This window comes from Neolamprologus brichardi, chromosome 14 (assembly GCF_056152115.1).
Source record: "Neolamprologus brichardi isolate AB-2024 chromosome 14, ASM5615211v1, whole genome shotgun sequence".
Classification (NCBI taxonomy): Eukaryota; Metazoa; Chordata; class Actinopteri; order Cichliformes; family Cichlidae; genus Neolamprologus; species Neolamprologus brichardi.
The window spans coordinates 27,338,771-27,352,628 of NC_142117.1; the positions used below are offsets into that span (position 1 = coordinate 27,338,771).

General features: G+C 38.9%; 1 protein-coding gene across 5 annotated transcripts in view; it reads left to right on the top strand.

Moving 5' to 3' along the window:
- Positions 1-5,280: 5,280 nt before the first annotated feature.
- The window catches only part of ncam1b (neural cell adhesion molecule 1b), a 74,077-nt gene continuing 65,499 nt past the window's right edge, over positions 5,281-13,858 (top strand). For all 5 annotated transcript variants that reach the window (XM_087851054.1, XM_087851056.1, XM_087851055.1 and 2 more), the window contains exon 1: positions 5,281-5,584. In XM_087851054.1, coding sequence (XP_087707180.1) covers positions 5,533-5,584 — 52 coding nt within the window. In that variant the 5' untranslated portion in view covers positions 5,281-5,532. The remainder of the gene's footprint in view (positions 5,585-13,858) is intronic.

The following is a 13,858-nucleotide window of genomic DNA, read 5'->3' on the forward strand; positions in this document are numbered from 1 at the left end:
ACATTAGTTATCATTCATTCTTAATTGCTTTTGTACAGTGTCCACACATGAATTATACAGTAAGCAACAGATTCTGTTGAGGCAGATTTACAGAAGAGGTACACTGCCCCCAAATGTCAGAAAGACCAAATTACATGCTCGGGATTTTCTCAGGTTTTATTTTAGTGCTGTAATCTTTTTACAACCCTAGATGGCAGCAGATATCTAATATGTATTTTTAAATAACATTTCATTTTCAACTTGAGAATTAGTTTTCTTTTAGGCTAAAACACTTTAAGGCTCAAAACAAATTATTTACGTCTTACACTGTTTAAAGGTGTCTCAAATAGGATCCCACATTTTGTGATGTTCAGATGTTTGAATCTTGTTTTATTTCTTTATTTATTCCCTAAAGTAAATGTTATAAAAAAAGGTGTTTGAAGATATACGCACTTAGACTCCACCACGAGACAATTTACATGTTTTAATAATGTCGATTTTGAGCCTCTCCAAACTGTTCAAGCTATTTTGACTGGAAAATGTTCTTTGCACTTAGATGTCATTCATTCATTTGTGGGATTTAGACTCTGTCAACTTGTGGTCACAGAATGTAGTTTCTTACAATGTGAGTTATGCAAACGAGGTAGAAACAAAATGCCGTCACTGGACTGGCAGGAAAAAACACTAGACTATGAGAGGAACTGTGTCCGCTTTGTACTTGGCGATGATGAAACCTGGTTAGAGCATTGCAATGACATCTGGCAATGACACTTAATGTCTACAGTGGTGACAGCAGGCTTGCAGTTTGAATCTGTTCAAAGAAGAATGAAATCTTTATGATGGGCAAGCTGCACGGGAGTGGACACAGCATCCTTTTTTCCTGTTACATAATGAATATGCATATGGCTTAGTCTGTGTCTGTCTATGTGCGCACTGATGTGTGTGGTTGTATGTGAGCTTAGTCAGACTCCTCCAGATTTCTGCCTACGCAGATTAATATCTGCACTTCACAAAGGAGCCCTGTGTGCCTTGCAGGACAGACTTTCAGGACAATGAGTCCACTGTGTGACAACACCATCTCTCACTGAAGCTAACTGATACGCACCCTTTAGTTCTGAGATTATAGGAAGCACAATCTTTCTGCACTAAAGGTGATAATTGAATGACAGAGCTTCCCAGGTTTTCTCAAGGCTTTTCAAAGATTCATTCCTCTGCACTGCGGAACATTCAACTAGAAAAGCCAATACTGTTGCTTTGACACCTGTACCTCTACTTTTGGTCTGCTTTCAGTGTGGGCAGCCCGTTTACAGCTCAAAACCACAGGATTTTTAAAAAAGTATATATGATTTATAATGGTCTAAGAAAAGTGCCGTTGGTTATAACAACAAATCCTTATTGAAGTCTGGTGCTTTCACAGGCCATGATGCTGTATTTCTACAAGCCTGCCTGATCCACAGCATGTTTTTGTTCTCCTCCGTCTGAAATACACAGTAATTGAATATGATCCTGAGAGAAAAAGCCGAGGCTCGGTGGGAAGAAGAAGGCGGTTTTAAAATAATGCTATCCTGGAACGGTGGATTCCCAGTTTATCTCATTAGTCACTGTCAGTTAGTCATTAGCTGATGTCCACAGAACATGTCGTCCACCTCCCTGCGGAAATGACCTCTTGTTACATTCCCCTAAAAGTCCAGGGGATGCGGGGAGGTAACAAAAAATGTCTTTGTTGAAAAAAAAGAAGACAAAAAGGCAAGATTTGGATGCCTGTTAATCAGGAGGTAATGGGGGTCATCTAAAAATCAAAAGGTTAGTTTGCATGTAAAAATATCCCTTGGGCAACATACTGAACTCTGACTTACAGTGTAGTCACTGTAGTGTAAATGTGCAAATGTTAGATTAAAAGCACGTAGGCTTACAAAAAGGTGTGAATGGGTGTATAAAGGCTTGGAGTCAAAAGAGTGCTCAAAAGCACTATATAATTACCATTCCATTTACTAGTAAAGTAAAGCTTTTTATATAATAATGACAGTCAAGCTGCCATCATCATCAAAAGAAAGAAAACATAAGTTGGTCACAAAACAAAAGAGAAAGTTAAATAGGTTAAACCACCACCAACAACCTCCTCTCCAGAGAGCAGGAGTAAGCAGCCACGACACACCAGGCTCTCTGGCACTGGAGCTTTGGAGCTCGCCTCTCTCTGGCCTAATTGCTGAGTAGAATCAGCGGCAGGGAAGGGTGGCACCTGAGGCTGGAGCGAGAACAAGGCACACTTGCTAGGGGAAAATCACAGCAGGGCTTGGGCTGTAACACCTCTGCTTTTCTCTCATGACCCAGAAACCAATGTCCATGTCAGTACTGAATGTTGTCTTCTGTTACAGTAGTGGAGGAGGTAATTGAAGCTATTTTAAATCTCCTACAGTAGAGACTGTCCACATGGATCCTCTACTGGAGGAGATAGATAGATAGATAGATAGATAGATAGATAGATAGATAGATAGATAGATAGATAGATAGATAGATAGATAGATAGATAGATAGATAGATAGATAGATAGATAGATAGATAGATAGATAGATAGATAGATAGATAGATAGATAGATAGATAGATAGATAGATAGATAGATAGATAGATAGATAGATAGATAGATAGATAGATAGAACACTAGTATGGTTCCACAATGGGAAAAAATAGGTGTAAAGTGCTCCACATGTGTGTGTCCATGTAGGTGTGAGTTCAAGAGAGTCCGTGTGTGGTCATGGCTCACATGGGTGAAGAGGATGAGAAGAGGCGGGAGAGAGAAAAAGTGAGAGAGACTGTAAAAGGGAGGGACAAAAAAAAAAAAAAAAAAAAATACTGCCTCACAGGCCGGTGTGTAATGAAACATATGTTTTGCGTTGGAGAGAGATGTGTGTGCATGCAAGCGTAAATTGTGTTTTTGAAATGACTGTGTATTTAATCCTACGCTTCTCTGTGTAAAAGTGAGGAGAATGAAGCACAGTATCAAAGTTTAGGCATGTACAGTATTATACTACTACTATTAATACTACTACTACTATTACAACTGTATGCTTTTTAGCATAAGAGATGAAAACGTAATAGGTCTTGACATGGTTTAGAGAGGGATTCTGGGTAATTTGAGTAGATAAAAGAGCACGTTATGGGCGAATTACCACAAACAGACAGCATATTTGAGTTTAACAAAAATTGAGTTGATAGCTCAGTGGGAACACAGGAGCACAATTTTTTTTTTACCAAATGATTTTTTTATGAGGAAGATCAGTTCATGTGGCAGTTCATGGTATGGTGCCACGCAGAAGATGAGAGGAATGCGGAGTTAAAAGCACGACACTGTTAATGCTGGGCAGATTATTCAGATGGCATGATGTTGTTTGTTCTCTTCAGACTAATTGAAAATAATGTCTCCAGTTAGGCATTTTAATTAATTAACACCAAGGAATTTAGCTGACTGAACCTATGAGATCTCATAATCGTAAATAATTACTCAGCCAGTAGATTTCTCCATTTAAAAAGAAACCACTTGAAGATTTCTTGGGAATTCATACGATACTGAGCTCCTACGTTAACAAGATAACCTAAAAATAAAAACCCAAACTCCACGCCCACCCTCCTTCACAAGTTGCTTATTAGTCGATGGAAAGAGCAAAGCAGGAAGGGAGTGAAAATTCTGAGGCCGGACTCCCAGTGGTGGTATGTTTGGAGGGAATTGCTTGTAAAAGGGTGGGTTAAGGCAAATATGCCAGATATAACCACAGTGCAATTTCAGTGAGCCCACAGATTGATTTGGGTTTATTACACTGTGGCCAACTGCATGTCTTTGCTGGCTAGCAATGAAAATATAAAGCAAACCGCCCTCTCAGGCCTGAGAGGGTGGTGCTCATGGCTACTGATCATCCCTGCTGTGCAAGCAAACAAGCAAACAAGCATGTTTTACCCTGCATCGCTCTCAGGTGGCATTCACTTTACAACCTATATAAAGGGCTCCCTTTGGTCATTTGTGGGGGTAACCTGTGGGGTGAGTAGTACTTCAAATATGTCAAAGCAAATGCCTGTGGTTTAACATGCAGCATTTCAAATATGTGTAACTCAAAACAGAGTTGAAAGAGATCCAAATGATCAATATTTTGCTGTAAATTATAAGCTAATGTGTATAACACTGTAATTAGATTATCTGGCGATATCAGTGGTTTTGTCGCCACAGTTGTACTACAAGCCCTATTATTTCTGTGAATAGCGGGCTGGGTTTAATAAAGACCAGAGGAGTCTCAGTTCGACAGATGGATTTAATAATTCTCCACCAAAATTATATTTGTGGCAGTGAGATAAAAGCTTTGAAACTGCATTTGGACTAACATGAAGGAAAATAAACTTTTCAAGAAGCAAAACTGATTTGGAGAAAATAGGGAAAAAAGGACATTTGAAGGTCTTCTTTTGGTGTGCAGTCAAAATACAATAGTTGATACTAAACGGTGTCTCTTTAATGATTAATAAATCTTTAACTAATGCAGCAGTAGCAAATTGGGCATTCACATGTTGCGAAATTCCTACTGACTGATGCTTTTTCTTTGTATTTCATAATTAGCCTATGCAATTACAGATGTTGGCAATCCGTTAATGGTTGTGTAGTTAATGAATTTTAGTTTAGATTCTCTACAGCCTTTTTTATGTACCATGATTACAGTCAAAGGGAAATGTCAATTCCTTACAAGTAAGGTTGAAAAATATGGTGATGACTTTGGCTCCAATATGTACAACTCACAATAGTAAGACATAACTATCACAATATCCTAGTCCCAAGCATTTTTTACATTTTATTTTTATAATTATTATTTGTGTTATGTGCCCAGTCCAGAGCTAAAATATATTCCGTTTGCTATCAAATAAGACTGGCAAAGCAGAAAATCATTGCGCATAGCAAGCTGCAAAAGAAATCAATTATTTGAATTCAGTAAAATTAATTTGTAATAACTGACCAACAACCATCTTTCCATAAAGCAATGTAAAACTAAAAGAAAACCTTAAAGTTATTAATTACAATTGCTTATAAAGGGTGCCTTGTTATGTATCTTACCGTAGGGGGGGACACCAATATAAAACAAATACACTAAACAGCTCTGCATTTCACACTTTTATTTGCTTTACCATATTTTGAAACAATCTTATATAAGCTATATTTTAACTTTAATTTTTCATTGTTATGATTATTTGCGGCTGTTCCCCTGCTTCCCGTTGATACCCACGCACTAGTTACAGGAGGTGCTTTATTCCGGCTCTGCGGAGTAATTCAAGTGTGTGAAAAGGCTCCGCTTGTCAGTCAGACTTTGAACTGTGCACTGGCGCTCATCGCTGCTAATCTCTGACCGCTGCTTGTCATCAACAACGCTGCCGCTGACACTTATTCCCGACGAGCTCAGTTGTGTAGATTAGGATGAACAGTCGCTAACAGGGGCAGGAAACCCGAGGGCAATACCGTAGGGACCGAGCGGAGATTAAACGTTAGCTACACCGTTTAACGTTCACGTTACTCGGGAGTTGCGATGGTCCAGGCAAGGGATATTTTTTTAGCCTTGCTTCTCGTGAGCTGTACAGGTAAGGAAAAAAATCTCACATTTGAATCAACCCTCGCTTTTAAGACAGACGTGTTTTTGTTGGTGTTTTGCTGTGAATCCCCTTCTATTTCCACCCTTAAAAAAATGTGACCAGGACCGCAGGCATCTCCTCGCCACCTCCGCCCGCGGGCACTCATTTAGCAGGTGCGACGGTAACGGCACTGCGACTGCTGCTAATTAGCCTACTGACGAGCTGTTTATTTATTTTCTCTTATAAGTAAAAACAGCTTAAAGCTGCCAGCTGCTAATGTGTTACACACTCCCATACATTCAGAGGGGGAGCTTCACTTTGCGTGACCAGCCTGCTCGCTGACTTCGCATAATTGTACATTGAATAAAATATGACACCGAAGAAGAAGAAGAAGAGCCTTTAAATTTATATTGGAGTGGATAGGAGCAGCATGAGAAAAGGGATTTGCAGGGGTGGCATGCATTTCTCTGCATTTGTAGTCGTGTTGATGTGGGCCGTTCTCTCAGCTTGGATGGGACGTGTTTGTTGTTGATGGGGAGTGATGCTGGGCTCTCTGTGTTTGTAGACACACACACACACAGAACGGGATACGCACTGAATCACGGGCTTCTGGGTTGAGTCACGGCATCTCAGGTAAAGGTATAATCTGCATAAAAAAATAAAACGCATTTTGGCAGGTACCTCTTCATGTGTACAGGTGCGATGGTAGCATTGAGAAGACGATGATGACTGGATGAAGTGCATGGACAGTCTGTGAGGGACAGTGTTTGGTCTCTCTGGCACACTGATGCATAGCAAGCACAACTTCTACTCTGAATCATCTGTTATGTAATCTGATGCCACGATAAAGGCTTTGAAATGAGATCCTCTAAGTTGGTAAAATGTGTCGTTATGTAAGTGTAATTGAGGGAGTTTTGTGTGAAATTACATTTTAATAACATCTGCCCGCCCCCCTTTTTATTAACCTTAGTGATTTCACACGTGAGGTGCTTATGTATGAAGTAGTACTCTTAGCTACCCTCACAGGGTCTCAGGATTTTCGTGGGATAGCCTTTTAATCCTTTATGTGCAATCCAGTATGTGCAGGGGTGTTCCTCCATCAGGAGAGGAAAACGCAGAGGGAGTGGAGCTCTCCCTGCTTTGTAATAGTAAACTCTCTTGCAATATTACAAAATATCAGGTAAAATAATAATAAGACCTCAATTGCTGGATTAAATTTTCTCTTGTAGAACCATTTGAAGTGGGAGAAAGTAGCAGTAGGAGGAGGTAGTATTTTTATGATGTAATGGAGCAAGTATATATGTTAACCTCTTAGCATATTTGAATTCAGTAGTTGAGGTGAATGTAGACTTGTGGACTTCCTCTTGGCTCTGTTTTTGACTTTAGAAAACCTATTTCATAACAGGAGAGTTGAGCCAATCACACATCCTTTTCATACCTCATCGGGAGAAACAACAAATTCCATTTTGGTGGTGTAGTGGGTTAAACAGAGGTCCTTTCACCCACGAGAGCTGCGTTTAGATCTGCATCATTGTGTGAAAATCATAATTACAGTAATTTTGGTCAGTATTAAACTCACAATTACCTAACACAGTTGGACAGATTTTGTAGAAGCAGTGTATTAGAAAAAAAAACTTTTCTCTTATTGAAGTTGATTGCTTAAAACTTATTATAATTAAGTGAGATTTATCTGTCATTCCATTTTCTTCTGCTTCAGGGGGCTGTCCGAGCTTTCATAGTGGAAGCAGCATGGTATACCCTGGACAGTTCGCCAGTCTATCACAAGACAAAACTGACTAACTAGATATATAAATGTGAAATTAGCCAAATCTGCCACTCTCTCATGGGGAGTAAAGTTTGACTGAGAGGCCATATAGATTGGAGGGGCTGTGCTGAAAGGCAAAGTAAGGAAGCACAATAATTGTATAGTAATTGTTGAAAGCCAAAAATTAAACTTAATTGCACAGTCCTAGTCGCAGTGCTAGTGAAGTAAAAAGTCAGTGTTTTTAAAAAAAATTTTTTTTATATGTCCTTACCTTTGCTAGTGTTTTTCTGATGGGAGGAGCTTAGAACCATCCACAGAATAAAACAATGGAAGTAGATTCGGGGTGTGAAAAATGAAACAGACACAGACGTGCCTTAAACCTATATTTTTTTTAAATGGCTACCAGTGGGTGGTTGCACTTGCAAACACTTGCAATCCTATTCACGTTTCATCATAAGCACATTGCGCAAGAGCTGTCTCCTGTATCAGACAACTCCTTTCTTTGGCACAAGAGAAAGTCTAATCCAGTGGTCAGTTTCCTGTTATTTTACCTACAATTGTCTAATATATGCAAGAACGTTTGCCATTACAGAGCAGGCAGGGCTCCAGTCATTCTGTTTTTCTCTTATGATGGAGGAACACCCTTGCACATGCTGGATTGCACATAAAGCGTTAAAAGGCTATCCCACAGAAATCCTGAGCCCATGTGAGGGTAGCTAAGATTACTTCTTGACATGACCTTCAACACTCTACTCACATAGTCATTGTTTACATACAGATTATCTTTTTTTTGTGCTATACCAAAAAGCTCCTTGTGATGGCTTTGTTCAGCAGCAGATTGCTGCAGTCAACTGTAGTTTGTATAGAACATGTTGGTTTGTCTGCAAACACTCACCAATTACTACCCAAGTGCTGTTAAACTTGAATGAACTTCAAGAAATGAAGAATGTTCATCTTCAAAGTAAAAGTTGTGCCTCAGTGCTGCAACCAACACATTTCAAAAGTCACATCATATACTTTTAAGGCTAGTGTTTGCAGACAATTCCCCGTCTTCCACACAAACTACAGTTGACTGCAGCAATCTGCTAGCAAATCGTTTGGGTAATACATAGTTCTACCTAGGGCTGGGCGATATGACCTAAAATTCATATCTCGATATTTTTTAGCTGGGTGGCGATATAAGATATATATCTCGATATTGTTTTAAAGCCGTAAGTTAAGAACAAAAAGAGAGTTCTTAGTCACACTGTGTCCCAGATGTCACACAGGCATTTTTATTTACATACAGCATAATTTACATGAAGAAATTACTCAAAAATAAATTATCAGCATTTATTAAGTATTAATGCTCCATAAATAAAAGAAAACAATGTTGTTTTTGTGCATAACAAAAAGCTCATAATTGTGCAGTCAAAATGTAAACTAACAGACGCTGAGCATAATAACAAAGACAGATTTCCCAGCTGCTCTGTTCCCAACTTCTACTGCGTGACTAACAGCCTTGAGTTTGAAATCCTCTTTATGACCCTTATACACACAATACGGTAATATTACGTTGAAGCACAGTACGTATCACTCCGCAAGGCTCCAGACTACGGTAGCCGTAATGCTCCGACAATCCATCAAGTGCTGCAGCTCCGTGTCTTACCAAAGTCGTACTAAAACATTTGTTGACAGATTGCTGAGCGCCGTGTACCACCTAAAATCGGTTCGCGGTCAGTAAGCACAACCAGAATTCATACATAAGGCGCGCTGTCAACTTTTGAGAAAATGAAAGGATTTTAGGCCGTGCAGCCCCTGTGGGCTGCATGTCGTTAGCGTGGTTAGCTCGTTAGCGCGGTTAGCTCGCTAACACGTTGACGCCGTCCAGCCCCACAACTCGCTAACGGAGATTTGCCGTGTCCATCTTGTCGCTGCCTGCAGGTGAAGCTATGGGGGAGGAGGGGGAGTTGTGTTCAGTGAAGGAGAGGCGAGGCCGAGTAACGTTGGGCAGAGACAAAAGTGGACGAAAGAGAGGCAAACTTGTGGCTCCACAAGTATAATTATAACGTAACATGGACTATATCGATATAAAGGATATTGTCACATCTTATATCTCGTATGAAAATATATCGATATTTTTTAAAAACTCGATATATCGCCCAGCCCTAGTTCTACCTTGTGACTGATGGCCTTCAGATGAGCACCAATTGGTCTCTAGGCCTGTGTGACTGAGAGTTTACTCACTTGACCCTGAAGCGTCACACATCCAAAATAGAAAACAAGTTATTGTCACATGGTTAGACAAGGAAAGACCTCATAAATAATTAAAGCAGCTTTGAAATGAGATCCAGTAGACTTCAGTAAAAGTTTGGAAAATGTCCCTACAAACTTTACTGCTGGGTTTCTGGTCCCATTAACTCATTTTGGATCATTTTCAATGAAAAATATTCCAAAGACTTAATCATGCTATCTTTCACAAGAAGGATTATCCAGGCTATTCTCATTGACTAATGACTTAGCCAATGACTGTGCAGTTTCATAGTCTGATCCGCCCACTTTGAAACTCAAGCACGGTGAAGATGAATATGTTCATCTCAAGGCTTAACAAACCAATGGGTGATGCCACAGGAGCTTCACCCATCTTTTATACTGTCTGCGCTTAGAACAGAGGGGAAACAAGAGCAATCCTTTTTTTATTTTATTTTTTATATTTCTGCATAGTGTATTTTAGTAAGTCAGACACAGATGTATTGCTTATTATATAGCATAATAAATCATAGGCGCCCGTGAGTAACTTCAGAAAATCAGAGTAATGAAATGATAGTGTTAGATGAACTAAAAAAAGTTCTTAACATTTTAATAACGTGCATAATTAAAGCAGCTTCAAACTCTGCAAGTGTCTCTTCTGCTTGATAGAGAATATTTGCTTTTGTATTATTCAGTCTAGCCAAGGCTGATAAAATAATATTTGAGATCATATAATGGTTAATCTAGAGGTTAAGTTTTGGCAATTAAACAAATGTATTGATGTTACAGATTGCTTAAGGTTGCAACAAAAAAGGGGTTAATTTATGATTTAACTAGTTTATTTACAAAAAGACGTGGGTGGGTGAGCTTTAAGTATGTTGAGACAGCCCAAGTCTCTGCCATTCGGAGGAGAAAGACTATGCAGGTACGCTTCTTATTAAGGTTTCTCATGTGATGCTCGCTGTCACTGGGTGAAATCGACTGAAAAGGAGTGCACCAAAAACCTCCTAGTGATTGCTTTTTTTGCTAGCAGATTCCAATGGTTGCCTGTGGTTTTTCACATTTGTTTGCAAATACTAACCATTAGCCGAGCTACTCTAGTCACTTCAAAGTGAATGTTGTGGCTTTTATGTTGGCTGCCATGCTGAGGGAAAACTTATACCTTTAAGGTGTCGCACTTTTCACAGTTTCACTAGAGCTTGTAGAGTAGCTGTACAGTGTTTCTATCAAAGTTTCTATCTTCCATGTACACTAGGACTACAGCAATATTCTAAGGACCAAAGAAATCACTACGAGATTTTCGCCAGTCAGTTGGGAAATACTTCTTTCACTGACCGAGGGGTAGACCTTTGTGGTAATCACTTGATGCTACATTGTTACCACTGTCCAAAATAGTGAAGAAGTTGTCACATGTCTGCAAAACATCAGTAGGATGCTGGCAAGATGAATTCCTGTGTGATCTTGTGAATCCTGCAAGAATTTAATTATCATGCAATGTAAGGTTTATATTAACAGTGATGGGTTGAAACTTACCTCATGTGCATATTATTAAAGTAAATAATTGTGATTCTACTGCCTGGAATTTGATTTTATTTGGAAAATAAACTTGTCAGACTTGGACAAACTATGTAATATTGATATTGTTTCTAAAAACCTTTCCCTCAGACATCTTTGGCATTTTTTATTGCGTAAATATTTTGGCCTCATTTTAAGGTAATTTATGTCAGCCCAGCCAACTAATTGGTTAGATGGACAATTTGGGGTTTGGTTTTGGTTTGGTTCAGCTCCTCATGCTACGCTGGTAATTCACATTCAACATAGAGTTATGCACAACAGTGGATAATGTAGAGTTATTAAAGCTACGTTAAATATGGATATAACAGTTACAAGGTACATGTTTTTCACTTCTTATTTTCCACTTCATTGCACTCATAATCATGGTCTATATTCAGTGTATCTGAGTGTAAACTGTCATAACTTCATGATTTCTGACTCATAAACTAGTCACATTCTCACATAACTCGTATGGCATCACCGAAGCAAAAAATATTTTTTACATTTCTTTCATTAAAGTATAAAAAAAAGGTACTTTAAAATAGCACTTTTGATCTTCGAGCATGTAAATCAAAGAAAATCTTAATCTTTTTACAGTTGATTATATGGTGTAGTTGCAGTATTAGTGACTGAACTGAGATTGAGGAAGGATTAACCCTCTTTCTCTATCTCTTTCCCACTCCTGATGGCTGCATGCTCAATGGGCCCGTTGAGCTGCTTGACATGATTATTAATTGATCCTCTTTGAACTGATAACTGGGATATGGAATCATTTCAGAAAATGAAACATAGCCTCGGAACTTAAAGTGAGAGAATTTAAGGAGAATTGGGCAAGATAAGAGATGACTTCCCAGTGTCCTCAATGTGTGAAACTGATGAATGAAGTGCAGTTCTGCAGTTTGACCCTGCAGTTTGGATCCTTTGACCATGCAAATGTGCCTCTCTGGTTTACAGCAGGATTGTTTCACTTAGCTTGTGTTACATCATCAGTCAGATCATGTGGAAATCATGACGTTGCTCCATGCTGCACCATACAAAGCAAGATGGAAGCATAGATGACTCTAGGCTGACTAACAAAAGCTCCAGACTTCTGACTTAGCTTCATGAGGGAAAAAATCCAATAGTTCCATCTTAATAAAGCCAGTAGATTGTGGCACATTGTGTACTGGCAGCACTGTTTGCCATATTGAGATTTTATTTGGGACGTCCACTAAAATAGATTTCCCTCCCCCAAAACACACACTACAGTCACCTACGTGACTACAACCAATCATTTTACAAAATTATATAACCCCACTGAGAACAGAGGCCTTAACAGTATGTCTCTGGCCTAATACCTTTTGTATCTTGGTTCAGCATAGTCATACCTTGCACAAAGACGATAGTTCCATACAATCAGGACTCCAGCTTCTGTTTTTGTTATTGTTAAAGTTCTTTTTTGATCTTGTCTGATATAATATTTAGAATTTCAAAATAACTGTCTTTAAATTGTTTGTGTTGCCAGCTAGCGTCAATCATTTGTTGATCTTAAAAGACAGAAAAGGATGTTATTCAAGCTCAAATTAAAAATTATTTGGCATTTTTTTTGGATAACTAAATTTAACAATTATCTAAATGTGTAATTTTGATAAATTCATCTTTTTTGTGGACATTATATAGGGTTGCTTGACTGCCCTATATAATGCCCCCAACATATTTAACCAAATGTCTTTGATTGACTGTGACCAGGATGGACAAGATTAGAAATGAGTATTTCAGAGGGACAGCACGGGTTGAGCAGTTTGTAAACAAAGTCAAAGAGGCAAGTTTGAGATGATTTGGACATGTGCAGAGGAGGGATAGTGGATATATTGGAGGAAGGATGTTGACTATGGAACTGCCAGGGAAAAGAAGGAAGTGAAGGAGGACATGCAAAGCATTGGTGTGACAGAAGACGATGCTAGAGATAGGGTGAGATGCAGGCATATGTCTGCTGTGGACCAGCCAAAAGACAAAGATCAAAGCAAATGTATTTGTGTCCAGGGTTATCATTTATTAATTAAAACTGTAATAGGAATGCTAGTGTAATGTGTATCTGAAGACTTTACTAAACCTACTAAACCTCGGACTTCTAGTGTCAAGGCAATCTCTGCAAAATTGTGTTAAATGTTGGATTTGAAGGAAATCTATCTAAGAAATCCAGCCAGCCACAGTGGATAAAAGGCTAAGCCCATATCTTATCACCTCCAGTTTCGGTTATTTTTGTTTTGTCTTATCAAATAACTTAACCTGCCATCATATGAGCGTCCACTGACAGTCTACTGCTAAGCTTTAGAGGATGTTTATTGAACCCGAATTTGTTTCGCTATGTAACAGATTCTGGAGACAAACAACTATTGCAGTGGGAACAGTTTCTGGGAGACAGTTGTCAGCTATTCATTTTTCAAGTGTTTTATTTGTTGAGACGTTCAATTTCGAAAATTTATTATGTTACTTTAACTGTTAAACAGTCCATGATGCCCGTTCCCTTACTCAGTAGCTCTGATCCCTCTCACACATCATTTTTAACATTCTCATAGAATCTAAGGTTTTCACCCAGAATTAGGATGAAGCAGCAAGTGAGGGAGTGACTGTGTTTTTATTCAAGCCAGGACTGCTTGACTCTTTGGTGATGGGGACTGGATTAGACAGATCCAGGTCTGAGAGAGTTGAGGAGATTTAGTGCCTAAGGACGTTAAAAAAGATAGCATTACACG